At 40.8% G+C, this 24,600-nt stretch overlaps 1 protein-coding gene across 4 annotated transcripts in view; it reads left to right on the forward strand.

The window, feature by feature from the left end:
• Nucleotides 1-24,600, forward strand: part of LOC147015963 (uncharacterized) — a 659,412-nt gene that overhangs the window by 225,699 nt on the left and 409,113 nt on the right. For all 4 annotated transcript variants that reach the window (XM_085848637.1, XM_085848636.1, XM_085848639.1 and 1 more), the window contains one exon: nucleotides 8,024-8,221. In XM_085848637.1, the coding sequence (XP_085704763.1) occupies nucleotides 8,024-8,221 (198 nt within the window). The remainder of the gene's footprint in view (nucleotides 1-8,023; nucleotides 8,222-24,600) is intronic.

Genomic DNA, 24,600 nt, shown 5'->3' on the forward strand with positions numbered 1-24,600 from the left:
GTAACCCCCTCCTGGTTGAACTCCCAAAATGCAGGCTTTTCTGCCCAAGTATTCTCTGTTTTTTTGAGCCTTGTCCCCAATTTGTGGAACTGCCTTTTTGACTCACTCCATTGCTTAAAGAAAGCAGTGCACAGCAATCTCATGTATTTTCTTGTCCCCCCCCCCCAACAATCCTTTTTAACCCTCAGCGCAAATTGGGCTGAAAAAGGGGTATTGTCGTCACAAGCGTTGTCCGGCGGGCGTCCGGGCGTCCGTCCGGGTGTCTGTCAACTTTTGGTTTCTGTCAATTTCGAGGAGAACGCCTTGTCCGATTAAATCCATTTTTTTTTTTTTGTATACCTTGGTCGAGGCTCGTATGAGAGCAAACACACAACTCACAGCAAGGAGGCATGAGACAAGAGGGGCGGGAGTGGAAGGGACAAAACAGTGGGGAACAGACACATTAGGTGAACTGTGGAAGGGAGAGGGATGGGGATGGGACGGGGAACATGGCGAAGAGAAGATGGACATTTCAGGGACTTTCAGGAAGGAAAGCAGGAGAAATGAAGGAAGTGGGCTTTGGTGGATTATCGGGGGTAGAAAAGATCGAGGATTTGGATGGGGGAAGATAAGAGGTGGTGGTATGTTGGGTATGCAGGGTTGATTGATTTTGCAGGGTATGTTGGGGTTGAGTAGAGGAAGGTTCTTTTCGAAAATGGGCGCGCTGCGATTTTCAATGTGGCCTCCATGGCAGCCATCTTGAAATTGGTTTCCGTCGATTTCGAGGAGAATGCCTTGTCCGATTAAATCCATTTTTTCAGTGTGTGTTGGGGCTGGGTAGAGGAAGGTTCCTTTCGATAATGAGCGCAATTTGAATCTCGGCTGGGCCACCAGGGGGCCAAAACTGAAAACCTAGAAATGGCTATTTCTCCTGGACGAATGGCTGGATCATCGCCAAATTTTTATCACAGGTATATCTGATGAGGATACATTATATATAACCGGGGTTTTTGATTTGACCTACTTTTCCAGGTCACAGAGGTCAAAGTTCATACTTCGGTGTTCGGGCGTCCGTCAACTTTTGGTTTCCGTCAATTTCGAGAACGCCTTGTCCGGTAAATCCATTTTTGCAGGGTATGTTGGGGTTGAGTAGAGGAAGGTTCCTTTCGAAAATGGGCACGCTGCGATTTTCACTAGCCGCCACGGTAGCCATCTTGAAGTCTGATTGATTTTCGATATGACGTCCAACGTGCTCTAGCTGACTGCTTCATCGTGATATCACTGCTTCCTTTTACAATGCATGGGCTGAGGGGTTACGCCCGCTTTTTACTCTTGTCATGTAATCCCCATAACTTTTCACTTGTGTATTTCTGCGTTTCCTTTCCTCCTTTCTCTCCTCTTTCCAAGGAGAACAATTGCTTGTGTTCAACTGGTTATCCACTGTCAGTGCGTTGTCCTTTCCCCCATCTGTCACCTTGCTTCCCCATGAAACTCGATCTTGTGTATTGAGAAGAACTGGACGACATAACCATCTTCAAGTCATTTTTCTTACAGTAGTTTCAAGACACCTTTTAGAGGAAAACACTTCTTGTGGTTCGCTGCTCATCTCACTTTCAGATCAGTAACACCACTTGGAAAGGTACAACATGTTGTGTAAATGAGATTTTAATGAATCCAATTTTCAGGACGAGTATTCCCATTATGCACCATCTTTGAAACATGGTGCATTTTGAGGGCATGGTGGATACATGATCCACAACATTGATAATGTGGCATGTAAATTTACAGTTGCTTCAGGGGATTCCACACCTCTGATGTGTAATTTTCATCTCGGATGCAACTGCACTCTTGATGACGAAGGTTTTGTTCAAATCTTGCAGAAATAATTAACATGCTCAGACAGAGAAACAAATAAACCGTGAAAAATATTTCACCTTTTCTGGTTTGCAAACTGCTTCGTTTGACCAAATTTCCTGGCACGTCTCTTAATCATAGAACGTTGACGTGTACTGATTGACGGCAAGATACGCACGCTTGTATTTCGATGCAATCGTCCATGAGCAATTTTGCTTGTTCGACGTTTTCCATACGGTTTTTCTGATGTAGGGATGTATCCATCGGTGAGTCTTAGGCAATAACTGAGCAAGTCAAAGTCAAAATTAACAAATTAGTTAATGCACACAGTAAGCTCCATAGCCAAGACAATGAAACGCAAAAACCTAAAAATATATAGCTCACTTACTCCTTGCAATCTCTCGTTCTCTTTGCGTTTTTAATTCCTCATAAAATGTATCTGTGCACGGAAGAGGAGTTATATAGGGATGGCATAGGATGAGATCGACATGACGGATACATATATTAAATTTCTAGCCCATTGTGTGGTTCATTTGCAAAATCGGTTTCACTATATTAAACTAGCACACCCATTCTTCATCACTTTAAAACCTAGCCTTTGGTACAGCTTTGTGCCTTGCCAGAATTACGATAATTATGAGTCAATTTCATTATTAATTATCATACTGATATGAGTTCCCTTACAAGGAACTTTCGATGCAGAAGGAGGCCAAGAGGCTCATCAAAACCTGCATTATTATTATTACCAACCTATGGTTGTTTGTCCATGCTCTATCCTTTTGTTGAGCGTCAGGCAAGGGAGGAGCACGTACCATTTTTTAAATCTTTGGTATCACTCAGCCACGGTTCGAACCACCCATTTCCCAGACCTAAAGCGGACACTCTAACCATTACACCACCGAGGCTGGTGTGTCCCACTGAGTTCGTTTGAATAGTTTGCTGAATCAAACGGAAGACCAAGAAGAAACCCGAAGAGATAAAGAGTAAAGATGGAGTCATCAGGAGGGACCTGGATAGGATTCGGGTTTCAGCTGCAGCTTCACTACCCTCAAACACATCCAGGCACAGCCAAGTGAGCATTGCAGAAAAATTTCTGCAAGAATTCACTTCTCCTTAGAGAGATAGATAATGAAAGAGAGAAAGCGAGTTGAAGAGACAAAAGAGAACAAAAAGCAAGAAATATAATGAATGAAGAGAATTGTGAAAAAAATTAGAAAGACATATGAAAGGAACAAAGAATAAAGATGTCAGGAAGAACCTGAACAGATAGGGTTCAGCAGTTACTCCCCAGGCTCAAACGCAGCAACATGTACAAGCCACCAGCGGTCTGTCAGTGGGGAAGCACAGACCATACAACATGGGGATATAGTACAAACATAATGAAATGGAAAACTAAGAAGGAACCCGAAGAAGTAAAGAGCAAAGATGGAGTCATCAGGAGGAACCTGGATAGGATTTGGGTTTCAGCGGCTCCTCCACAACCCTCAAACCCATCCAAGCGCAGCCAAGTGAGCATTACAGAAAAATTCCTGCAAGAATTCACTTCTCCTTAGAGAGACAGATAAAGAATGAAAGGAATAGAGAGTAAAAAAGATGAATGAGAAGAAAAATAAAGTTTCCCATTAAATTAAGCAATGAATATGAAAATGCTCTTCAGCAAAACTCTCAGCTGAGCAACCTTTCAAAATACTAGTCAGGAAAAAGACCAGTTCATTTGACGTGCCACCACATTAAGCAAAACAATGATCTTCACCATCCTGTCCCTTTTCCTGTTTTCCGACTGCATTTTTCTCCTCACCTCACTCATCTTGATATCTTTTGTAGGGTTGGCCAGTGTCATGAGGCCTTCCAAAGTCATGATTCATGATGCTGGGAACCTATGAAGTTCAACTCCCAAATCTTTTATGTATTTGCCCATTGTCTACTCATCTCTGTGTCGGAGTGGCGACCCGTCCATGATTGTGCACAATAGCCAAGGAGACTGCTTAGGCAGCACCAACGCTCTGCGCAGAGTATGGTCCCAATGTCCTCCTCCTCCTCCTACTCATCTCCTTGTGATTAATGTAAACATCCACTGATGTCTGTTTATGTCCTCATCATGTATGCAATTCAAGCACAAGCTCCTGTATGACGACCTTGCACTGTTATAAAAAACAACCATTTCACCACAATTGAATGAATTGCAGAAGGTTTGACAGTTCGTTGAAACAATCCATGCGGTCACCTCCTATGTCATCCCTATATCATCAAAAGGACTTCCAGGTGAAACCAAATGACTTTATGTGGTTTATGTTATTAATAGTCGGAAAGATGAAGCTGATGTGAATTCGTATCCAGTCAAAAATGTAAGTGAGGCAAAACCTTTCACTCGAAGAGCTGCAATAGATTACATCTGTTGGTGTTTGTATCAGACATTGTATCGTCGTGAAGAAAGATGTGAGTTGTTCAGAAGATCGTGGTACACAGGGAGGGGGGTCATGTGCTCTTCGTTTGCTTTCACCTTTCCACTTCATGGAACTATCCGGCAAACTTACAATATGGTTGTAAACTCCTTACAAAAAAATGAAGCGATTCTCTTGTTTTTCAAGGACTTTTATTGTGTTTTTCATTCAATTTTTTTTTAGCACATTTGAATGACTTCAGATTTTGTTTGAAGAGGACGAGTACATTGATCTGTACGCTCCATCAACAAGTGATGCCACTGGAAGTGAAAGTGAAATTGTTCTGTGAAAACAACAAGTGTGTCTAAAACGACTGTGCAAATTGGCAACAACGCCAGTCTACAAATGCTCATAGACTCGCTTGCACAATCAAAAATTGGAAATAATTACATGCGTGACCACAACTCAAGAGCGATGACTACAGGCATCATGATCTCATCCTTGTATCTGAAGCCAGTACTCTTTTGAATGATGACAAGGTCAGTTATTCCAACTTCAATGCCAGTGTGCACTCTGAGGCTGCTCCTATAGAAATTAAATTCGCAAATCGATTTCCATATTGTCTCTCAACACAAGCACATCATCTGTCATTGAAGCTAGACTTGTCAGTGAAATGGCATGGTGCAATTATTTTACCCTCCAGTTGTGATGTTGTATTTCCCATTAAATGCAGTTTGTAACATTTATTTGTAACAGTTTGAGGAATGTGTAACGGTGGTCCCCTGGACTTCATACCTCTGTCGCAAAGCCTGTTCCAAATTGTCTATGGCAAAATTCAATGGTTGATTGCTGTTTTCAGGCCATTCTGTAGTGATCATGCTGTCGAAAAGTGATACCTTCTGGAAAGGAAGACAAGAAAATCGATCCTCAAAAGGGGTTGTAAATCTTGGGTGATCTGAATGACATTTCTCTGTGAAATGTCCTGTCTGGTGGTACTTTGTCAGCACTCTTGAAATGGCATTGCGATGAACATTGCACTATGTGCGATGAACATTGCACTATGAAGTAATGTTTCATCACCACCCCTCCCCCCCCACTCCTCTCCTGAAACATCTTGATGGTTTTTATAAGCCAACTATTTTTATTGTGAGGAGGAAACATCTAATAACATTAAAAGCAGTCACTTTATTATCTGCATAAGTTTCACTTGATGCACTAGACATTGGCAGGAACAACATTCCACTCCAACGCGTTTCTTTCTTTATAACGATAATGGCAAAACATAGACATGAAGTGGATTCTTTTAAGTTTCCTCTTCAGTTATACTTCAACTGGACTCTGTGACATAATGGTTAGAGTGTCCATTCTAAATGGGCTGTCACTCCTTGACGTTTTAGCCATATGATTTAAATCGTTGAGTGGCAGCCTATTAATTATATTATATTATAACCGCACTAGAAATCTAAGTGTCAACATCACCGTCATACCGAGTAAAAAAAAAAAAAAACAGGGAGTCTGGAACACTGACGCTCACCATTACCTTGACGTGTTTCGACTTATGAGTAACTTACAAGTAACGTGTGTCGACGTGTGTTAACGATCGCGTAACGTGCCTACAACACGTTACTCATAGGTTAGAAATAAGTTTCGGGTCCGCTAAACATTACCTTGACGTGTTTCGACTTATGCGTAACTTACAAGTAACGTGTGTCGACGTGTGTCAAGGATTGTGTAACGTGCCTACAACTTATGGCCAGCGTTATGCGGAACGTGTGAGTCATACGCTGGCATACGTCGAAAAATTTCAAGCATCGAAAATTTGTCTAACAGCTCAGCGTACTATGACGTATGCCAGCGTACTTCGACGTATGCCAGCATACTACGACATATGCCAGCGTGCTCTTAACGTATACAAACTTACCCATAACGTATTCGACGTGTGCCAGCATTTTAGCCAAATTTTTCATACGTCAGGCATATGCTGGCTAAATCGTCAATGTGTGACAGGGCCTTAAGTCCGGGAAGTCAGTGATTCGATTCCTACCCTGGCTGAGTCATACCAAAGACTTTTTAAAAGGTGATTTCTGACTTGACACTCAGTATTTAAAGGATAGGACATGGACAAACTCAATGGGATGTTATTCATGGGGAGGAGGAGGAAATTTGTACTTAATTGCCCTGCTAAGTGTGGAAAGAAAAGCAATGCCATCAATATGGTATCGTTGGTACCCAGAGTGCCCTGGGAAGTTACATCCGTTCCCCCAAGCTCAGCGGCTGCGCTCCTCTGAAGTCAAGTGTTGTCTTGAGTTTTTGTCTGCAGATGTGTGCATGGTTGTGTTGTAGCTCCACCAAAATCCTTGTGCTTTTAGCAAAATGGCAAAGAACCACCTCCACCATTGTGCTCATCTTTGTTTCTACTTCACCATAATTTTGTGTTGATTATACAGATCCTATCATGTTTCTTTTTAAAAAAAAGAGGAGGCACACGAGGCCAATACCACTGGATAACGATAAATAATGCAGTACTCACACACAAAATTTATTTCTATCCTTCCACAACTAAAGTCTTTCATCTGCTTCATTCAACTTAGCGATGTCTTGCTGTTCTACCAATTCCATAACGATTCAAATGCAAATGCTTTTCCTACTGAACACAATGTGTCATCCAAAGGATGAAAAGAGCATTTTCGTACCCTGTACACAGCAATGTGCTGTACCACACTACATCTACCATATTGTAATCTAATTTCTTATTCACATCATTAATATATCATAACGTGTTTATTAAGTGCACTCAAATCAAATATTTAGTGCCAATATGAAACTCCTTTTGTGCTGTCAGGTTAACTTTGTAAATGATTGCTGGAGTTAGCAGAAGGTTCGTCCATTTTTATTTTTTATGTACTTTCAACCTTCTTATTTTTTAATGTTTCACTGTCCCTGTTTCGTTTTAACATCTCACATGATCGTGAAGGTATGAACCCGAGAATGGAAGAGTAAGGATGCCACCTTAACTTAATGTCGAATGCCCATGGTACCATTGTGTCACAGGATGATGATTCCTCAATTATATGAGCTGCGGTGCTGATGGCGTTATGACATGCAGATGATATGTTCTCAAGCTTACACTTGAGCAAATAATTGTCTTACAAATAAGAAGAGGCAGTCTATTGTCTTGCAAACAAAACAACATACTTCCTCTTCTCAATGAAGGAATATACTCCTTAATCTGAAAATTATAATGCTGCTCTCCCGAACAAACCTCCTGGAAGTGCATCACACAACACCAAAGATGGAGAACAGCATTTCTTGGACAAAGTATTTGTGGATATGATTCCATTTCCATCTGTGGTTAGATTACACAAAGTTTAAGATTATGTAAAGTCGAAGATAAAGACTATAATACTCCTCATCGTCAAGGCTCATGTCGGTTTGTATCGGCAGACAAATTTGAATGATGGATTTTATCAACTGAGGGTTGACGAAGACATGCTAATCACACTGCGAAGAAAAGTGAAGCTGAAATTTTGGGTGTTAGCTCTTTTGAGATTATTGCTCTTTTGCATCATTGAAGGGTGAGTGATTTCATCATTTATTGTCACAAAACGTCAGTTTTACTTGTATTCCCATTGTGGTTAGCATACCTTTGTCAACTAACTCCCAAAAAGTCAGCTTCACTTTTCTTCCCACTGTGGTTAGCATACCTTGGTCAACGTTTCGTTGATAAAACCTATTGTTAAGATATGTATACTCTGCACTGATAATTCAGCATTGAGTTTTATTGAGAGGTGTCATTTGTTTTTATTTAGACTGCATGGGGGCCTACCCAATGCTGTGGTGGAGTTGGAGACAATCTCACGAATGGTGGATGATGATGGTGGTGAACGCAAAGGAAATGATGCGAGGCCACCTACTCTACCAGCTGATGTGCCCCTGCTTGACCTGGCACCTGCCAGTCCTGAGCATGGACCGACTCAGAGTGAAGATGCAGAGCTCTCAGATGATAGGTGAGGGTACAGTCTCTAACTCAGTACATTTCTTTGCTTAACTCACTCCTGTCCTTGTTTAGTTTTTTAATTTTTATTTATAGCTAGCAGGATAGCCTAGTGGTACGCATAGTCAACTCTGAGCTGTTTAGGCTGGATTTGAATCTCAACCAAGTTATAAAATGTCATCCTAGTGTTTTGCAGGCAGGGCAAGGCATCAATGTGTGGGCGATCCAGAGGAAAGATATTGAACTGGGTGTCAGGTCTGCTCACAGTAGATGGTGGGCATTACAGATCCCATCCCATGGTGTCCTTCGCAAAGAGTAGGTGAGCCATCACCGGCACCCTGACAAATTCCAAATTGTCGCTCTAACATACTTTCTCAAACATCAGGCCAGGCGAGTCGGTTCATGAAAGACGTGAACCAAAAACCTCTCCAGCTGACCCCACGAGAAGGAATAATTGTCGCCATTAAAAAAAGTAAACAAATTTAAGTTGGTAAAAAACAATTAACAATGCCATTGGATTTCTTCAAGGTTAGTGGTTAAGGATTGTGTGTTTGTAAACATATTTGAGGCTCATGGAAGAGCTTGAGAAGAATGAATGGAGGGAGCATAATGGAACGGAGGAAACGCCAACAGCAGAGAAGAAGTGAGAGTGAAATCAAGGGGAGAGGGAGAAGGACACGTCTGGGTAGGGGGACGGGGAGTGATGTTGTGAACAAGCTGCGTACAAGCTGTGAATTAAGCACAGCAAGAAGAAGAAGGGGAAAGTGGTGATGAAACAGAAAAAGTGCAAGCCAACCAACAACTAACAAACGAAAAGAGGTGATGAAGAAGGAGGGAAAAATCACAACAACTTGGAAGAAAGGATTGCTTGAGAATTGGGGTAATTTGGGGTTGAAGAGATCATGAGTATGGATGGAGGAATGACCTGATGTTGTGGTGAACAGGTGTCTTGAAGCCCTGGAGGGAAGAATGGGACTGACCGGACTGAGGAAGTTGGTTTCATAATTGAGTGAAAAGAGAAGTGGAGGTGATCAGTGAGCCTGGATTTTGGAAGTTTCACAAGAGGGTTACTGACAGGTGGTTGAAGGATATGATGAAAGAGTTGATCTCTTCTGAGTATACCCTACTTTGCTAGACCAGAGCTAATAATCTCATAAATATTTCAAGGAATGGTGAGAGGTGAGGTAATAAGTGGCATATAAAGGCTATTTCGTCTGTCATGCTTGTACCATTTAAAACCGTGCTTGACGACTTTGCTGATCACCAAGCCTCTCATTTAAATGGGTTACCAGCTGAATTTGTCAAGGCTATTCTGGGTAACACAGTCTTCGTGATGGATCACTTCCTCTTAGCTGTTGTTGTCCACTTGTTTGTACAGGGAGGGGCATTTATATCTGACGGTTTTATTATCCTTATAACTTTTTTGTTTCTAAACCAAATAAAATAAAATTTCTCTATAACATAGGCACTTTAAGTATAACATACTTAAACATACTTTAACTTTTTAAAATCAATTTTTGATTCTTTATTTCTTTAAAATTACATCAGACAAATGGGCCCCTTTCAAATTCGTGCATTCACGACGGCGGATCATCATATTGTTCATGACCGCAAGCAATGTCTCTTGATCAATGGAGTGGATGGTTACAGTGATGTTTGCCTTCAATTCATCGATCGATGTTGGATGTTCCTTATAAACTTCGCCCTTCAGAATTCCCCACAGGAAGAAATCTGGTGGAGTTAAATCTGCCAAATCAAAGTGTGCCTCATCTGTCGTGACGACCTTGTTTATGAAATTGGCATGCTCATTGCATTTTAAAAAAAATAAAAAATAAAAAAATAAAAATGTTCATTGCATTTAAAGTGCTCCATCATTAAAAACGTTAAAGTATTATCTGTAAAACACAGAAAACAATAATTAGTTATGCAAAGACTTCTTCCGGCTAGAAAGATTGCAAATGTATCAGATATATAAATGCCCCACCCTGTACTAGCAGAGTATCTTCTTCCAAGCTTGTATCACGTTATAATGATGCATCACTTTATTTAGGCAGTGTATAGGCAACAGACCGCTACCTCGATTGCTCCTGAAAATAAAACAAATAAACCGGGTTACATGCTTGAAGCAAAAGCTTCTTTTAATTTTTTTGGTCAAGAATAAACCTTTGACTGTTAGCTAAGAACACGTTTCATTTTTTTTTAAAAGCAATTTGTTTTTGGAGCACCTTTTATTTCTTAAATGGCTTTATTATATCATATTTATAGTGTAATTAAAGTCGATGATGGTCGATTGTTAATCCTTGCCCACGTAGAGAGAAGTTTTCCAGGACTGCTCTTTGTTCAAAATTGTTTATTATCCCCCGCCAACCGACGAAGTTGGCGGGGGATATAGAAATGGGTTCCTTCCGTCCGTCCGTCCGTCTGTCTGTCACATTTCGTTTCCGGAGCTTAACTACAAATCCCCTCAATATATATTTACGAAATTTGGGACACTTATCAAGCAAGTGGTGAACTGGTGCCTTTTGATATTTTCTAATTGATCGGTCACATGGTTTGGCAGCCATGTTGGATTCAAGAAAAAGATTAAATAATGTTTTCTCTGGAATCACATAATCTAACGAAGCAAAAATTTGCAACTATCTTCTTCCATCATGTCTGCATACATAGTAAAAATTATGACGTCACAAGTCACATGGTTTGGCGGCCATCTTGGATAGAAAAACACACCTCATCTGATTCACACGAAACTTCACAAACGCATTCCACTGGAGGATTGGAGGCAGAATGTAAATTTATGATGTCATAGGTCACATGGTTCGTCAGCCATCTTGGATTGAAAATTAATAATTTTTAAAAAATCTCCTTCTCCAGAACGGCTGAACAGATTGAGGCCAAATTTCACATACACTTTCCCCAAGACATCCTTTCAGAAGTTTGTTAATTTCTAATTGATAGGTCACATGGTTTGGCAGCCATATTGAATTTACCCTAAAACCTACAAAAAATCTTCTTCTCCAGAATGGCTGGTCAGATCAAGGGGAAGCTTCACATACATATTGCACACGCTTAGGGAATATAAGTTTGTTAATCCTCATTTACTATGGCGGAGGATATCGAAGACTTTGTCTTCAACGGATGCTAGTTCTTTCTGCATCACACCCCTTTTGATTTGATTGCATTTCACGTTGTTAGGCTTTTCTGTTACACCTTTGGAAAACCTTTTGCTTCTGCTAATGCCGCTAACATGTGTGTCGTCGTTCGTAACACCTCCAACTGTTTATTTTTTACCTCCAACTGTTTTTGAGGGCTTGCACCAGTTGCACATCTTCCTCCACGCATGCACCACACAAATGAATAGGGTTAAATGTAAAACAACTTGGGTGGGCAATATGTCATCCACTGGTGTACCAGGTCTCCCCATGAACTTTAGCTGGAACAATGAAGGTGTGAAGTACCTCGGCTTGAGCCAGTTTTGTTAGGATGGTTCATTTCACAAAAGTGATGACAAAACTAGGTAAATAACAAAGGAATTTAGTCTACCCTGTCTTTTAGAGGCCATACTTTGGTAATTGAAACTTGGTAGCCTCTCTTCTGTGGCACAAGATGATTGCCTTGCACCCCCCTGCAATATCACTATCTACAATTTAAAAATGCCGACTTGCTATATATTGGGGTCGTAAACAGCAGCTTAGACTGAGGTTGTTTACCTCACACTGGTAGAAGGTGGCCATAGACTTCTCGATATGTTGAATGATTGCTTTTCTGCATCTCTGCCACTCATCGTTTCTTATTCCATGAATCCTTGCCCTGGAGATCTTCAGCAGGCTATTTATTGAAGCAAGCGAGCATGCTTGGCTACAGCAGAGAGCTGCTTTTTTCATGGAGCTGCAACACATGGATATGTCTTTATTCTCAGAGTTTTAACAGGATGTTTTTTTGCACTGATAATCCGTAAAATGGAGAACTACGACAATGAACGTTTTTTTCCGTGAACCAATATTTTGTAATGCTCTCTTTCCTGGGATACTCTGCTCATGCTCCTTTGTGCATTGTTTTTTGAGTGCTGGTGTGAGCATTTCTCAGAATCCTTGGTCAACAATATGAACAGATTGTACTAAGCAAAGTATATTAGAGTAAAGACTGGCATTAGATGTTTTAGAACTGCAGTCGAAGCCTGGTGTTAGCTTAGCGGTTCGGGTGGCTGGCTTGGGATCTTAGAGTCCTGAGTTTGAGCCCCTGTCAGCTGTTGAATTAACACCAGGTGGGGTTGACTCAGCCTGTCATCCTTCTGAGGTCAGCAAAATGAGCACCAGTGTACTGGTAATAGAGGTACCTGTATTTCATCAGCTTTCATCAGCAGCAGAGCCACACTCTCAGCCAATGATGCTACCTGCTGCCATGTGCTGCAGAAAAAGAAGTGGTAGGGGGAACTGTAGTCCAGGTTCTCTAATAAATCTTCTGTGCTTTTAGACACTCAGGCCTGTGCTTCATTTCCAGCACCAATGGCTCTTCTGTGCACCTCATGCCTCCGAAACGTCCACAGCTTTTTATCAGCTCCAACTCAACTGTCAATGGCTCCACAATAGTTGTCGACCTATATCTTCCTCTCCATTTCCTGGTTGTTGCAAGAACAAATTGTATCATCTTTGTGTTGCAATTCATTATTCTTCCTTGCATCTGGCTTAATTTGGGTCTTGATGGAGAGAGACCTTGCTCCCAACAGTCTGCTATTTACATTTTACCAATTGTGAAAGAACTGGTGACATTGTTTGGAGACTTTTAAGTTTGAATATCTCCTTTTCCTTGCAAATTTTTGTTTTTGGATCACCACTAGGCTGTAAAAAGAGTTCAGAGACTGTCCTCCACTGAACTTTCGGATTGCTGAAGGGAAACTTGCTATTTGTAAGATGAGTAAAGCCAAGCTTCTTGCAGATAATGACATTGCTTGCAATGCAGCACAAAAAATTAAGCTCTTATTATGGTAAGGGTATGCATATAATTTTCTTATTGTCAAACTAAATGTGACTGGCAAACCTTTAGATAAAGATGGTGCACAAAGAATGGACATAGTGTGTGTATAAGGACAGCAAGCGCTTATCTGTCAATACGATTGTCATCGTTGTAGTCGTAGTAGCGCAGAGTTGCAGGATGTCAGACGCAGAAACAAACAAGGAGTTGTGTTTATACAGACGCCTTCGGCTGTTTATTGGTAAGTTCGGTGACCAAATCCCATCGATTGAGATTAAAGTCCGTAAAAAGCTCTGAAACTGTGACAGAATTATATTGCTTTGTAATGACAATATTTCAGGAGCGCATTATAGTTTCACTATGAATCAAAGAAAACAAAAACTGGTCATTCAATGATGTCGATATACAGGTGTCCGGAATTATGGTTATCTGAAAAAATATGACAAACAATTCCGCATTACAACATTTCCAACAACATAAAATCTTACAATTAGCCACATAAAAGAGAAGTACTGTCCACTTCTAGTGCACTTGTTTGAATAGGAAGCACATGTACGCTGATAAGAACAAAACCAGGCCTCGTAATGCCGTCTCCGCTCAGAACGTATCACACAGTCCACCCAAAATGTCCGGTCTGCCAGAATGTCCGGTCCACCCAGAACATCTGGTCCGACAGTCTAAACTAAAGAGCAAGGAGCTCAAGAGAGATAGCTATAAAGTAGTCTACAAATGTCATGACTGACATGAGTATGATCTGTTTAATGGTGATATTAACTTTTTTTTAATTTGAGTCGGTTATTTTTTTTTGGATGTGCTGTACACCATTTTCAATTTTATGCTTTGTCTTTTTAGATCATTTTCAAGATTTATTTGGTGATTTAAACGTATTTACTAAAGGTTTGCAAAAGTTTCTTTCCTCTCTCTTCTCCTCTCCACTTTTCACTGCTGTAACTCACAGTTGTCATTCACGTGGAATTGCGCAGCACTGTTGCTCAGCATCTCTGGTGCTGTGTATCATATCTATGTAGCTTTACTCCTCTTTTTCTGTCTTTCGCTTCTTCACTTTTCTCTTTTAGACTTTGGTGTGCTACTTTTTCGCTTCTCTTATCTAATGAGTGAGAGAGGGCCGAGAGACAGCAGAGTAGCATTTGCCTAATTTGTTTGATTATCGTCATTGCTATGTTTATGTAAATTTGTCCTTGTTACCCTCACTAGAAGAGAGGGTATTGCATTTGAGTCTTTTGGTTTGTTACTTCCAAAATGGAGGATTTTTCAAGTATATTGGTCAATCAATTTTGTTATTCTGTCTGTCTCTTTCTCTGTCTGTCTGTTTGTTTGTCTTTATCGCCGACAGGTCACAAATTTTTACCGATCCTCACGAAGTTTCACTAAATGGTACAGTTTGTCATAAGGAAGAAGCCTATTGTTTTTGAGGTCAAAAGGTCAACATAGGCCAAAGGTCAACAACCTTGGTGAGATTTCTAAATATCCTCAATTTTCATCCAATTGACTTGAAATTTGAAGAGGATTTATATTTCAGGTCACTGAATTCAACCAGCCAATTATTATTCTTTTGTTATTATTGTTGTTAGTATTATTATTATATTATTACTTTTTGTATTCACTGTCGAGGTTCGTATGAGAGCTAACACAGAATGTACAACAAGGGGAGCAGGGGACAAGAGGGGTGGGAGAGGGAAGGAAAACACAGTGGGGAACAGAGACATTAGGAGATCTGTGGAAGGGAGAGGGATGGGGCGGAGTACACAGGGTAAACAAGATGGACACTACAGGGACTTTCAGATCCTTACTCGACAGGGACATTCAGGAAGGAAAGCAGGGAATTTTAGGGAGTTGGGTTTGAGGAGAATCGGTGGGGGTCGAGAAGATCATGGTTTTGGATGGGGGAAGATAAGAGATGGTGGTGCATGGCTGTTTTGAAGACCTGGAGGGAAGAGTGGGATTGAAGAGAGTGTGGGAGTTTGTTGCAGAGGCAGGAAAAAAGAGGAATGAAAGAGTGAAGGTGAGCAGTGATTCTTGATTTTGGTAGTTTTACCAGAAGGGGGTTGCTGGCGGACCTTGAGCGCCCTTCGGACATATTGGGGGGGGGGACATATCTCCGACAGAGCAGGGGGGGGGGCGAAGCCGAAGAGGAGACAGCAGAAGACAGAACGACCACCAACCTGCCTGAGGTGAGAGAGTGAGAGACCCAAAGACTCAGTCTCATCGTGGGAGATACCAATGATCCTAAATTCCTTGGTTACCACTTCAAGCCGAAAAAGGTGAGAGGCGGGAGCACAAGCCCAGTGGGAAGAGCAGTACTCCATCAGGCTGTGGATGAAATCTTTGTATGTGGTCAGAAGCTCAGGTTTGCCAAGGAAGGACTTTGTGTGACGGAGGATTCCCAGTGGCTTTGGTTCCCAGTGACTGGCTTTGGAGGCCAGCTTGGAAATGTGGCTTTCCCAGGAAAGATCATGGCAGATATTGATAACCAGAAGCTTGAATGAAAGAACTTCTTCAAGAGGATTGTTGACAAAATAGATGAGGGTTGGTTTGGGGGTGGGGGGTTCCAGATGGTCCCTTCAGAGAGGGACATCGTGTGAGAGTGCGAGATTTGTCATCGTGAGAGTGAGAGATTTGTCAGGGTTGAAAGACATGTTCCACATGCTGGAGCAGCTTGTGATTTTATCCAGATCAGCAGAATGAAGAGACTGCTGCTGCCAATTTGAAGTCAATATTTTCCACGTACAAAGCTTTTGTCTGCAGCCTGATGGAGTACTGCTCTCCCCTCTGGGCTGGTGCTCCTGCCTCTCACCTTTCTCGGCTTCACGCTGTGGAAACCGAGGCATTTAGGATCATTGGTATCTCCTGCGGTGAGGCTGAGTCTTTGGGCCTCTCACTCTCTCATCACAGGCAGGTCGGTGGTCTTTTTGTCTTCCACCATCTCCTTTCCGATCTCACCCCTTCCCCCACCCCCGCTCTGTCTGCGATATGTCCCTCCCATATATCTGCAGGGCACTCAAGGTCCTTCAGCAACTCCCTTCTGGTAAAACTACCAAAATCACGAATCACTGCTCACCTTCACTCTTTCATTCCTCTTTTTCCCGCATTTGGAATAAACTGTCACACTTCTTCAATCCCACTCTTCCCTCCAGGTCTTCAAAACAGCCGTTCACCACCATCTCTTATCTTCTCCCATCCAAAACCACAATCGTTTCTACCCCTGTTAATCCACCCCAAACCCACCTCCTTCAAATTCCCTTCCTTCTTTCCCAAAAGTTCCCTGTCGTGTTAGGTCCTGAAAGTCCCTGTGGTGTCCATCTTGTTTACCCCGTGTTCCCTGCCACATCCCTCTCCCTTCCACAGATCTCCTAATGTCTCTGTTCCCCTCTGTTTTGTCCTTCCATCTCCCACCCCTCCTGTCTCCTGCCCCCTTGTTGTGTGTGGTGTGTTAGCTCTCATACGAGTCTCGACAATGTCAACAAATAAATAAATATCGATTTTTGAGGGAGGTCAATATCGACCAAAAGGTCAACATAGACCCAAGGTCAGCATCGAAGGTGGTGTTTTTGAAATCCTCAATTTTCATCTGATTGACTTGAAATTTGAAGAGGATTTATATTTCACACGTGACTGAATTTAACCAGCCAATTATTTTTGAGTTCAACATGGACCAAAAGGTCAACACAGGCCAAAGGTCAACAACTAAGATGGTGTTTCTAAAAACCTCAATTTTCATCCGATTGACTTGAAATTTGAAGAGGATTTGCATATCAGTTCACTGAATTCAACCAACAATTATTTTTGAGGTCAAATTTGTTTTATGGATTTTGCAAGTGTCGTGCTCTGCATGACATCTTCTTGTTTGTATGTCCGTACAGAACTTTATTGTTTTTCTCCACAACATCTTGTCGGATTATGGCTGGTGTTGGCTTAATGGTTTTGGTGATGGGCTTGGGATCCGAGGATCCTGAGTTCAAATCCTCCTTGGCTGTTTAATTAGTTCAAGGTGGGGTTGACTACCTGTCATCCTTCCAAGGTTGACAGGTCCGAGGCAAAATGAGTGCCAGCTTGCTGCAATCCTGCTTCGGAGTGGCGACCCATCCAGGATTGTGCCCAATAGCCAAGGAGATTGCTTAGGCAGCACCAATGCTCTGCACAGAGTATGGTCCCAATGGATGGATGGACATGATGCTGCCCTGGGTACATGGATATGTTGTGGTGCAGCCTGGGAAAATTACACCCCATCACAAAACGTACACACGAAAATAGCAAAGCATAAATATAATAGTGTTCAGAACTTTTTCAAAGGCGTTAAGTTGAAAAAGTGTAAAGAGAATGAGTGCAAATAGAGGAGTATCTATACTGTGTTATGCAATGTCACCCCTGTTCTTTCCAATGAAGAAATTCTTTCGAAATTGTCCCAGTAGGGTAGTGTCATATCTCGGATCATTAATTACAGTTCCTCTACATACCACAAATGATACGCTTAAACATACAGACGCATTTCGGCATTTGTGTTATGTGTTGCTAAAGTCTGTCATTACCTAGCTTGATGTTTTCCTTTATTTTAATTAAGCCGATCATGAGGAAAATATCTTTGCTGCCACTGACAGATTGATTTGCTATTGTTTGGAGCTTAACGGACAAACTAGGCGGTTTTGTTCTAATGCTAAGAAGACTTATGCTGCACCAGTTGAATCGGCTCTCCCCGTGTCTGCCCCGGAAGATGACATGCATGGGTCTCCTCCCACGCAGAGGTTGAGATCAGAACACCACAGTGTGGTTCATAAGGGTGTTGGTGATGTTAGTGTAGTCTTCGAACGTGTAATTAGTGAACCAAATGACAAGCTGAAATCTCCAAAACGAATGGTTTGTAATGAAGAACAGGTTTTGTGTGCAGTCTCCAAAAATAATCTGAAACACTCTTGAAAATGCCAAAGAGAATGATAAGGGTAAGAAGGTGTTAGTAGTGCAGACAGATAGTACTTCAAATCATATGGATGCCTTTTTCAAGGTGAGAAAAGAGATGATGTATTCGTTGAAAACTAGACCACCAATTGCTCATGTTGAAGAAAATGGCAATGCTGCGAATTGTACTCTGGATACATTGCTCATCCACACCAATAAATGTCGATGTGTGTGTGTGTGTGCGTGCGTGCGTGCGTGTGTGCGTGCGTGCGTGCGTGCGTGAGTGTGTCTCATCCATAACTCCAAAACCATAAAACCGAGCAGCGTGAAACTTTGCATACAGACTAAGAAAAGTCCAAGTAAGTGTGAGAGTGAAAATTGGGTGTTTGAGTTAATTAAAATATCTTGTTGAAGATAATTAATGGCCTTATTCAATTATATCCTTCATCAGGAAATCCTCGGCCACCTCGCTCTCTGGGTCTGAAGGCATTTCCTGAGTAACTTCACTGGGGTCTGAAGCTGCCATGTCTTTTAGCTTACTCAACCATGCTTTGACTTGCAACAGGCCGCAACGATTTCGTAACAATGAAGTTTTTTTTTTTCACTTTCCTCATGCATATTATCAAATGCCCGTTCATCATAGCTATGGATCGTTGTGCACATCGCTTTTGTAAGTAGTTTTCGAATAAGGAGCTTGTTGCGATTTCGTGCATGATATGATACGATTTTTCACTATCTACTCGCACAGACTAATTAAAGTATATCATCAAAATATTATTTCGGTTTTGACGATCGGATATTGTCCGGACGAAATAAGTGTTGATATCTGTTGTGAAATGTGATAAATTAAAGAAATAATGAGTCATAACTAAGCCAATATTCCTATTTCCTTAAAGCAAGCAAGGCTATGCTCCCTCCTCCATAGATGCACAAGAAAATGTGAAATTTCCAAAGCGTTAAACTTGCCTTTTTCTACTGTTTGGAGAATTATATTGAGTGAACAAAACATTTCAGAACGGGCCAAAATTAACTATCTTCAATGAGCTGTATGATTTAATGCATTCACTATTTGACCTTGTGCCCCATCCCCCAGAGGAACTGCCTATCCATAGTATCTGACAGATCTGTGTCTATATTTTTGGAGGTTTTGCGAGGTGCTCTACAGGGAATCAAAGCAAATCTGGTGAAAAAGGGATGTTTTAAAAAATAACACGTGATAACGTTTGCACGGACCTCAAACCGATGTACCACGTGAGGAATGCACAGATGAGCAGGCAAGATGGCGGATTATCTGCAATGTTTAATCTGCTTGGGGGGCCTAATGTTAAGGCCTGCCTGGGGGGCCTACTGATGGGGGCCTGTCTGGGGAGCTCACTGTTGGGGCCTGCCTGGGGGGACCTACTGTTGCGGCTTGCATTGGGGCCGACTGTGAGACCTGTATTGTGGCCTACTGGGAGCAGGCTGCATTGCATGCTGTGCTTGCTCGAACTCTTGCTGTGGCTCCTCCAGTTCGGATCCCTGATCTTGAGTTTGGTACTGGAGGATACGGTGCCACTCACATACACAACGTCTGGGTCTCTCCTCTTCTGACATTTTTAGGACCATGGGACTGCAGGTCCTCTCTTGGGACTGGCTGGATTCCAAAGGGGTTCCATCCAGCAACATTTGCGGTGAAGACCGGCTCTAAATTTAAAGGGATCTTGTATGACATATACCGACAGCCTGGGTAACCGTTCCTTATCAACCATTTAATTGGAGTGCTTGCATGAGTGCTTAAGACACTTTCCAAACGCCTTACATTTGATAGCGGTACCGTGCTATGTCCTTCTGAGCGAATCATTCACTCACTGTGGCCGTTTTTGCCCGCCATGTCATTCAGAGTGAGTGGTTCGTGCTCCGGCGCCGTGAGTGAGTTGTTGTGGAATAAAACCCGATTTCCGAGCCGTTTGCCATATTAACGTGTTTTCTATATTACCGAGCCAAATCTTTTTTTCCACATGAAATTTTCCATGGATTGCTGCAGTGGTTCAAAGCATAATTAAAAATATATTTTTTCCTTCAATCCAATATGGCTGCCAAACTATGTGACATCAATTATCCATGAACACCCTGGTATCCCCAAGGCTTGGAGAACGTGTGTGAAGTTCCCCTTGATCTGTACAGCCGTTCCGGAGAAGATTTAAAAGAAAAAAAAAATAGGTTTTAAGGTAAATCCAATATGGCTGCCAAACCATGTGACCTATGATGTCTTGGGTGTGAACTCTTTGTTCCTCATGGATAAGCGGTCATACCTGTAAAGTTTCTCCTCAATTTGTTCAGCCATTTCGGAGAAGAAGATTGTTGCAGGTTATTCAAAAAAAAATAAAAATGGCTGCAGAACCACGTAACTGATGACGTCATATATATATATATATATATATATATATATATATATATATATATATATATATATATATATATATATTTTTTTTTTTCTGTTGAACAATTTATCCCTCGATGACCCTCAAAACTTGTTGTACTGATTGGATTTAGGATTCTATGTATGCAATTATGACATCATAACAAAGCCACCGAAGACATCAACAAAAAAATCACACTTATTCCTCATGGTGTGGAGTACTTAACATTTGCCAAGTTTCAATTTTTCCATGGAGCAGTTTCGGAGATAGAGGTCCAATGTTTATCCTTTTTCCAACATGGCTGCAAACACCACGTGACCTATGACATCATAATTATCATTAAAACATTATACGTGAGTAGTTGCACCTTTGGTGAAAAATTTGTGTCAATTCTGACAAGCGGTTCCAGAGAAAAGGGAAGAACAAAATGTAGACACACACGGAGGCACATACGTATGCATGTGCATGACCGATCGCTTAACCTATTCGCTTCGTGATCATGGGCTATTAGCTCATTGAAAAACTATGTAGAAGGGGTGTCATTGGTTGGGATACACCTAAATGATTGTAATGAGGTAGAAGCAGGATTTTATAAGAATGACCACAGCCTTTCTTCTTGAGGTAAGTTGGCAGGTACATCCCAGGTGGAAGAAAGGCAATCAATTAATTATATCTAAGTAAATTGTTGTTCATTTTTAAACAATACCTTTTGGCAAAGGCATGTGGAATCTAGAAAGGCATTCAGTGGAGCGCATTCCTCCACCAGGCTGAACAGTTTACGTTTTGTATCCCACTGATGGGCTGGATCTGGATCTGGATCTGAACCAAAGTCTAATCAGTTTGTTCTTGTCACCGACCCAACTCATCCACTAAGTTTTGTCATAATTCGTCCACTATTGAAATATAATGCTGTTTATCGAGTTTGGCCACATCTTTCGTTGAAGGATCTCTTTTTAAAAAATTAAAATTTTCTTGTATCTGGACTAGGATCTTCACTAAAATTGAATGAATTTGTCCTTGTCACCCACCCAACATGTTCACCAAATTTCATCCGAATCATCCATAACTTTTTTTCAATACAGTGGCCTGCAAAAGTATTCACCCCCTCCAAAGTTTTCATATTTTGATGCCACCTGAGCTTATTTAATGATGCTTTCAAATCAAACTTAATATGCAGAGTTTTCACAAACGACTCCAAAGTGATAAAGTTCATGAAAAGTGATAAACTCCAAAGTGATAAAGTAAAAAAGTGCTGATAAAATGTGAATAAGTTAGATTAACAGAGAAAATCAGATGAGTGTCAGTTGCATAAGTGTTCAAACCCATTGCCTAATTAACCCTAAATCACTTCAGGGGCAAATTATTTGTTTGAAAGGTTACAAAATAAGTATCATATGTTTCACCTTGATGTAATCAAACATGTATGTAAACCACCAAGTACTGACTTCAGGGGCAAAATATGTACTTGAAAAACCAGTGAATTTTGATTTGTACCTGTTTTTTGCAGGTATTTTTGACACGTAACCTCCTTCAACTGCAACAGTGTTTAGTTTGATCTCTTCAATTATTATTAATAAAAAAAAGTCAATTTGGAAAAATTGTTTCTTCATAATTTGTAATTAATCTAAATGTGGCATTATTGGTATGGTTGAATACTTTTGCAGGCCACTGTATCCTGCTCACAGACAGACAGACAGACACAAACAGACAGGGGTGAAAACATAACATCCATCCACCTTCAGAGGCCTTCATCCACATTATAGCCTTCAATTTCGCTGCAAAGCTTCTCTTACAAAAGAGAATTAAAACAAAAAAAATCCACAGATGTTTCAGAACCTCAGTTTCAGCGTCTTTGGAAAGCCGTTAAGAAAGTGAATAAGGAATTGCAAGCAAAAGGTTAATACCGGTTAATAAAACATCATAAACAATGGAATTCGGTTTTGCCTCATTAAATATAAATGTGGGCCAAAGCCCTTTTACAGAGATTTTGAATAATTCAGACTGCAGCATTATTTTACAAGAGACCCATGCTCTGCTTACTCTCTCATTCAATGGAAAAATAAAACTTTCAGTGGTCAGTGGTTGTTGAGCAGGTGTTGTCGTTGCGTTCAGTCATACATTTCATGCTCAGATAATTGCTTTTCGATAAATCTACAAAGGATATCTGATTTCTGTTGAGTTTTCTTTTGTAACACACAAAAGTTTATTATTTTGAATGTGTATGGAACAAGTGATTCTGTGGAAAGAAGTGGGGTTTTCTCCACGTTATGTGATTTTGTAAAAGGTTTCATTTGATTGCATTTGTTTTATGGCTGGTTATTTCAATTGTATAATTCATCCCTTAGTTGACAGAAATAGTATGCAGCCCTTATTCCTCTTTTGTAAAAATACAAGTGAATGTGATTAGAATTATTGTTTGGTGGACACATGGAGGTTACGACATCTGTATTTATGGCAATACAGGAGAGCCTCGCTCTTCACGGGGGTTACGTTGAAAATTCCCGTGAATAGCAAATTCGTGATGTACAAACTCGAGGAGTAATGGGGGGGGGGGGAAATAGGGTTATGGGACTTCGACTTTAAAATGTGTCAACCGTTTTTGCCAAACTGTACCCTTACTTAACATGTTTTTGCATTGTTCTCGTGCTATTTATTTTCAAAAAGGGTTATTAAGAACATAAATGAAAGTATTATTTTCCTGGATGAAGAACATCATATAAAGTTTATTTTCTTGAGTTATTAAGATCATGAAACTTACCTTTAATAATATTGATGATAAATTTGATCAATAATGTGATGGTGATGTTGATGATGGTGATGATAAAGATGAGTTGATGGAGATGATGGTGATGATGTTGGAGGTTTTAAGGGGTTTATTGTGAATGCCCATGTTAATTAGGTGAATAAATGTGGAAAATAATTTGCCAACCCCTGATTTTCGAGAGCATTGACCACAATCTGCAAACATTGACTCAATAAATTCATCGTGATAGAGCGATTCCACAAAGGGGGAAACCCACGAATGGCAAGGCCCTCCTATATACATGGTGCACATGCCATGATTGGAATTGTGTCAATGGCAAGAATTGAGCGGATTTATGCAAACTGGTTGAACCCCACAAAATTCCGCAAAAATAATCCTAATCCAATTAAACGTAATCTGTATTCAATTAAATGTACTCTACTGTATAACTAATTTCAAATTGTTGTCACAATATAATGCACGCTCCATTGTTGCCGAGAAAATTCCAAATTTACTAAAAAGCATTTTATTTCCGCGGGGGTACAAGGGTGTTCATTACTACTACTTTGGTTTTTGACACGTTCATCTTCAGCCCACACTTTGCCAAGCTTGCATTTTATAAAAACAGGCAAGCCAGATTAGTGAGTAACCAAACTGAAAGTACACTTTTTACTTGAAAGGGAAAATATCTAAATTAGTTATTTTGTTTCTCCTGTACTTTCTGACACATGAGGCGACATAGGACCTCCATCATACTCTGCTTCTGCTGAACCATTCAACTCTTGATAAGGAGATTCTGGTTCACTGGAGGTCTCTGTTGATGGTGTTTTCCCATGATGTTTTATGTCCTCTTCTCGGTCTCCTTCCATGCAGTTTCCATGTCACATCCTGGAAGGATATTTGTTTGCTTGGTAGGTGTATTTGATGTACAAGCCTTGAAAGCCTTTTTTTCTCTCAAAATATGAGGTGTAGGGTTGCTTTATTGTCCTCTTTCTTACTTCCACATTGGTTACAATGTTGATCCATTTAATTCTGAGAATGCGATGAAGGCATCTGCTGTCAAAGTCATCGATCTTGTGCTCTTGGGACCTTTTCACTTGCCAGGTCTCTGCAACATACAGTAGTGTTGAAGCAATGCTTCTGTTCTAAAGCTTGATTTTGGTACTAAAGCTGATCTTCCTTTTCCAAATTTTGTTGACTTGCATGAGGAAGTACACCACTAGCTTTCCCAATATGACGATTGATTTCAACGTCCATTTCATCAGTTGAATCAATGTATCTACCAAGATATATGGTTCTTTGGAAGTCTTTGTTGATGGTGTTCCCCAACTTTGAGACATTCAGATATATATTATCATCGCCATTGTTGGT

This window comes from Eptatretus burgeri, chromosome 12 (genome assembly GCF_056783735.1).
Source record: "Eptatretus burgeri isolate ZD-2024b chromosome 12, Ebu_testis_v1, whole genome shotgun sequence".
NCBI classification, from domain to species: domain Eukaryota; kingdom Metazoa; phylum Chordata; class Myxini; order Myxiniformes; family Myxinidae; genus Eptatretus; species Eptatretus burgeri.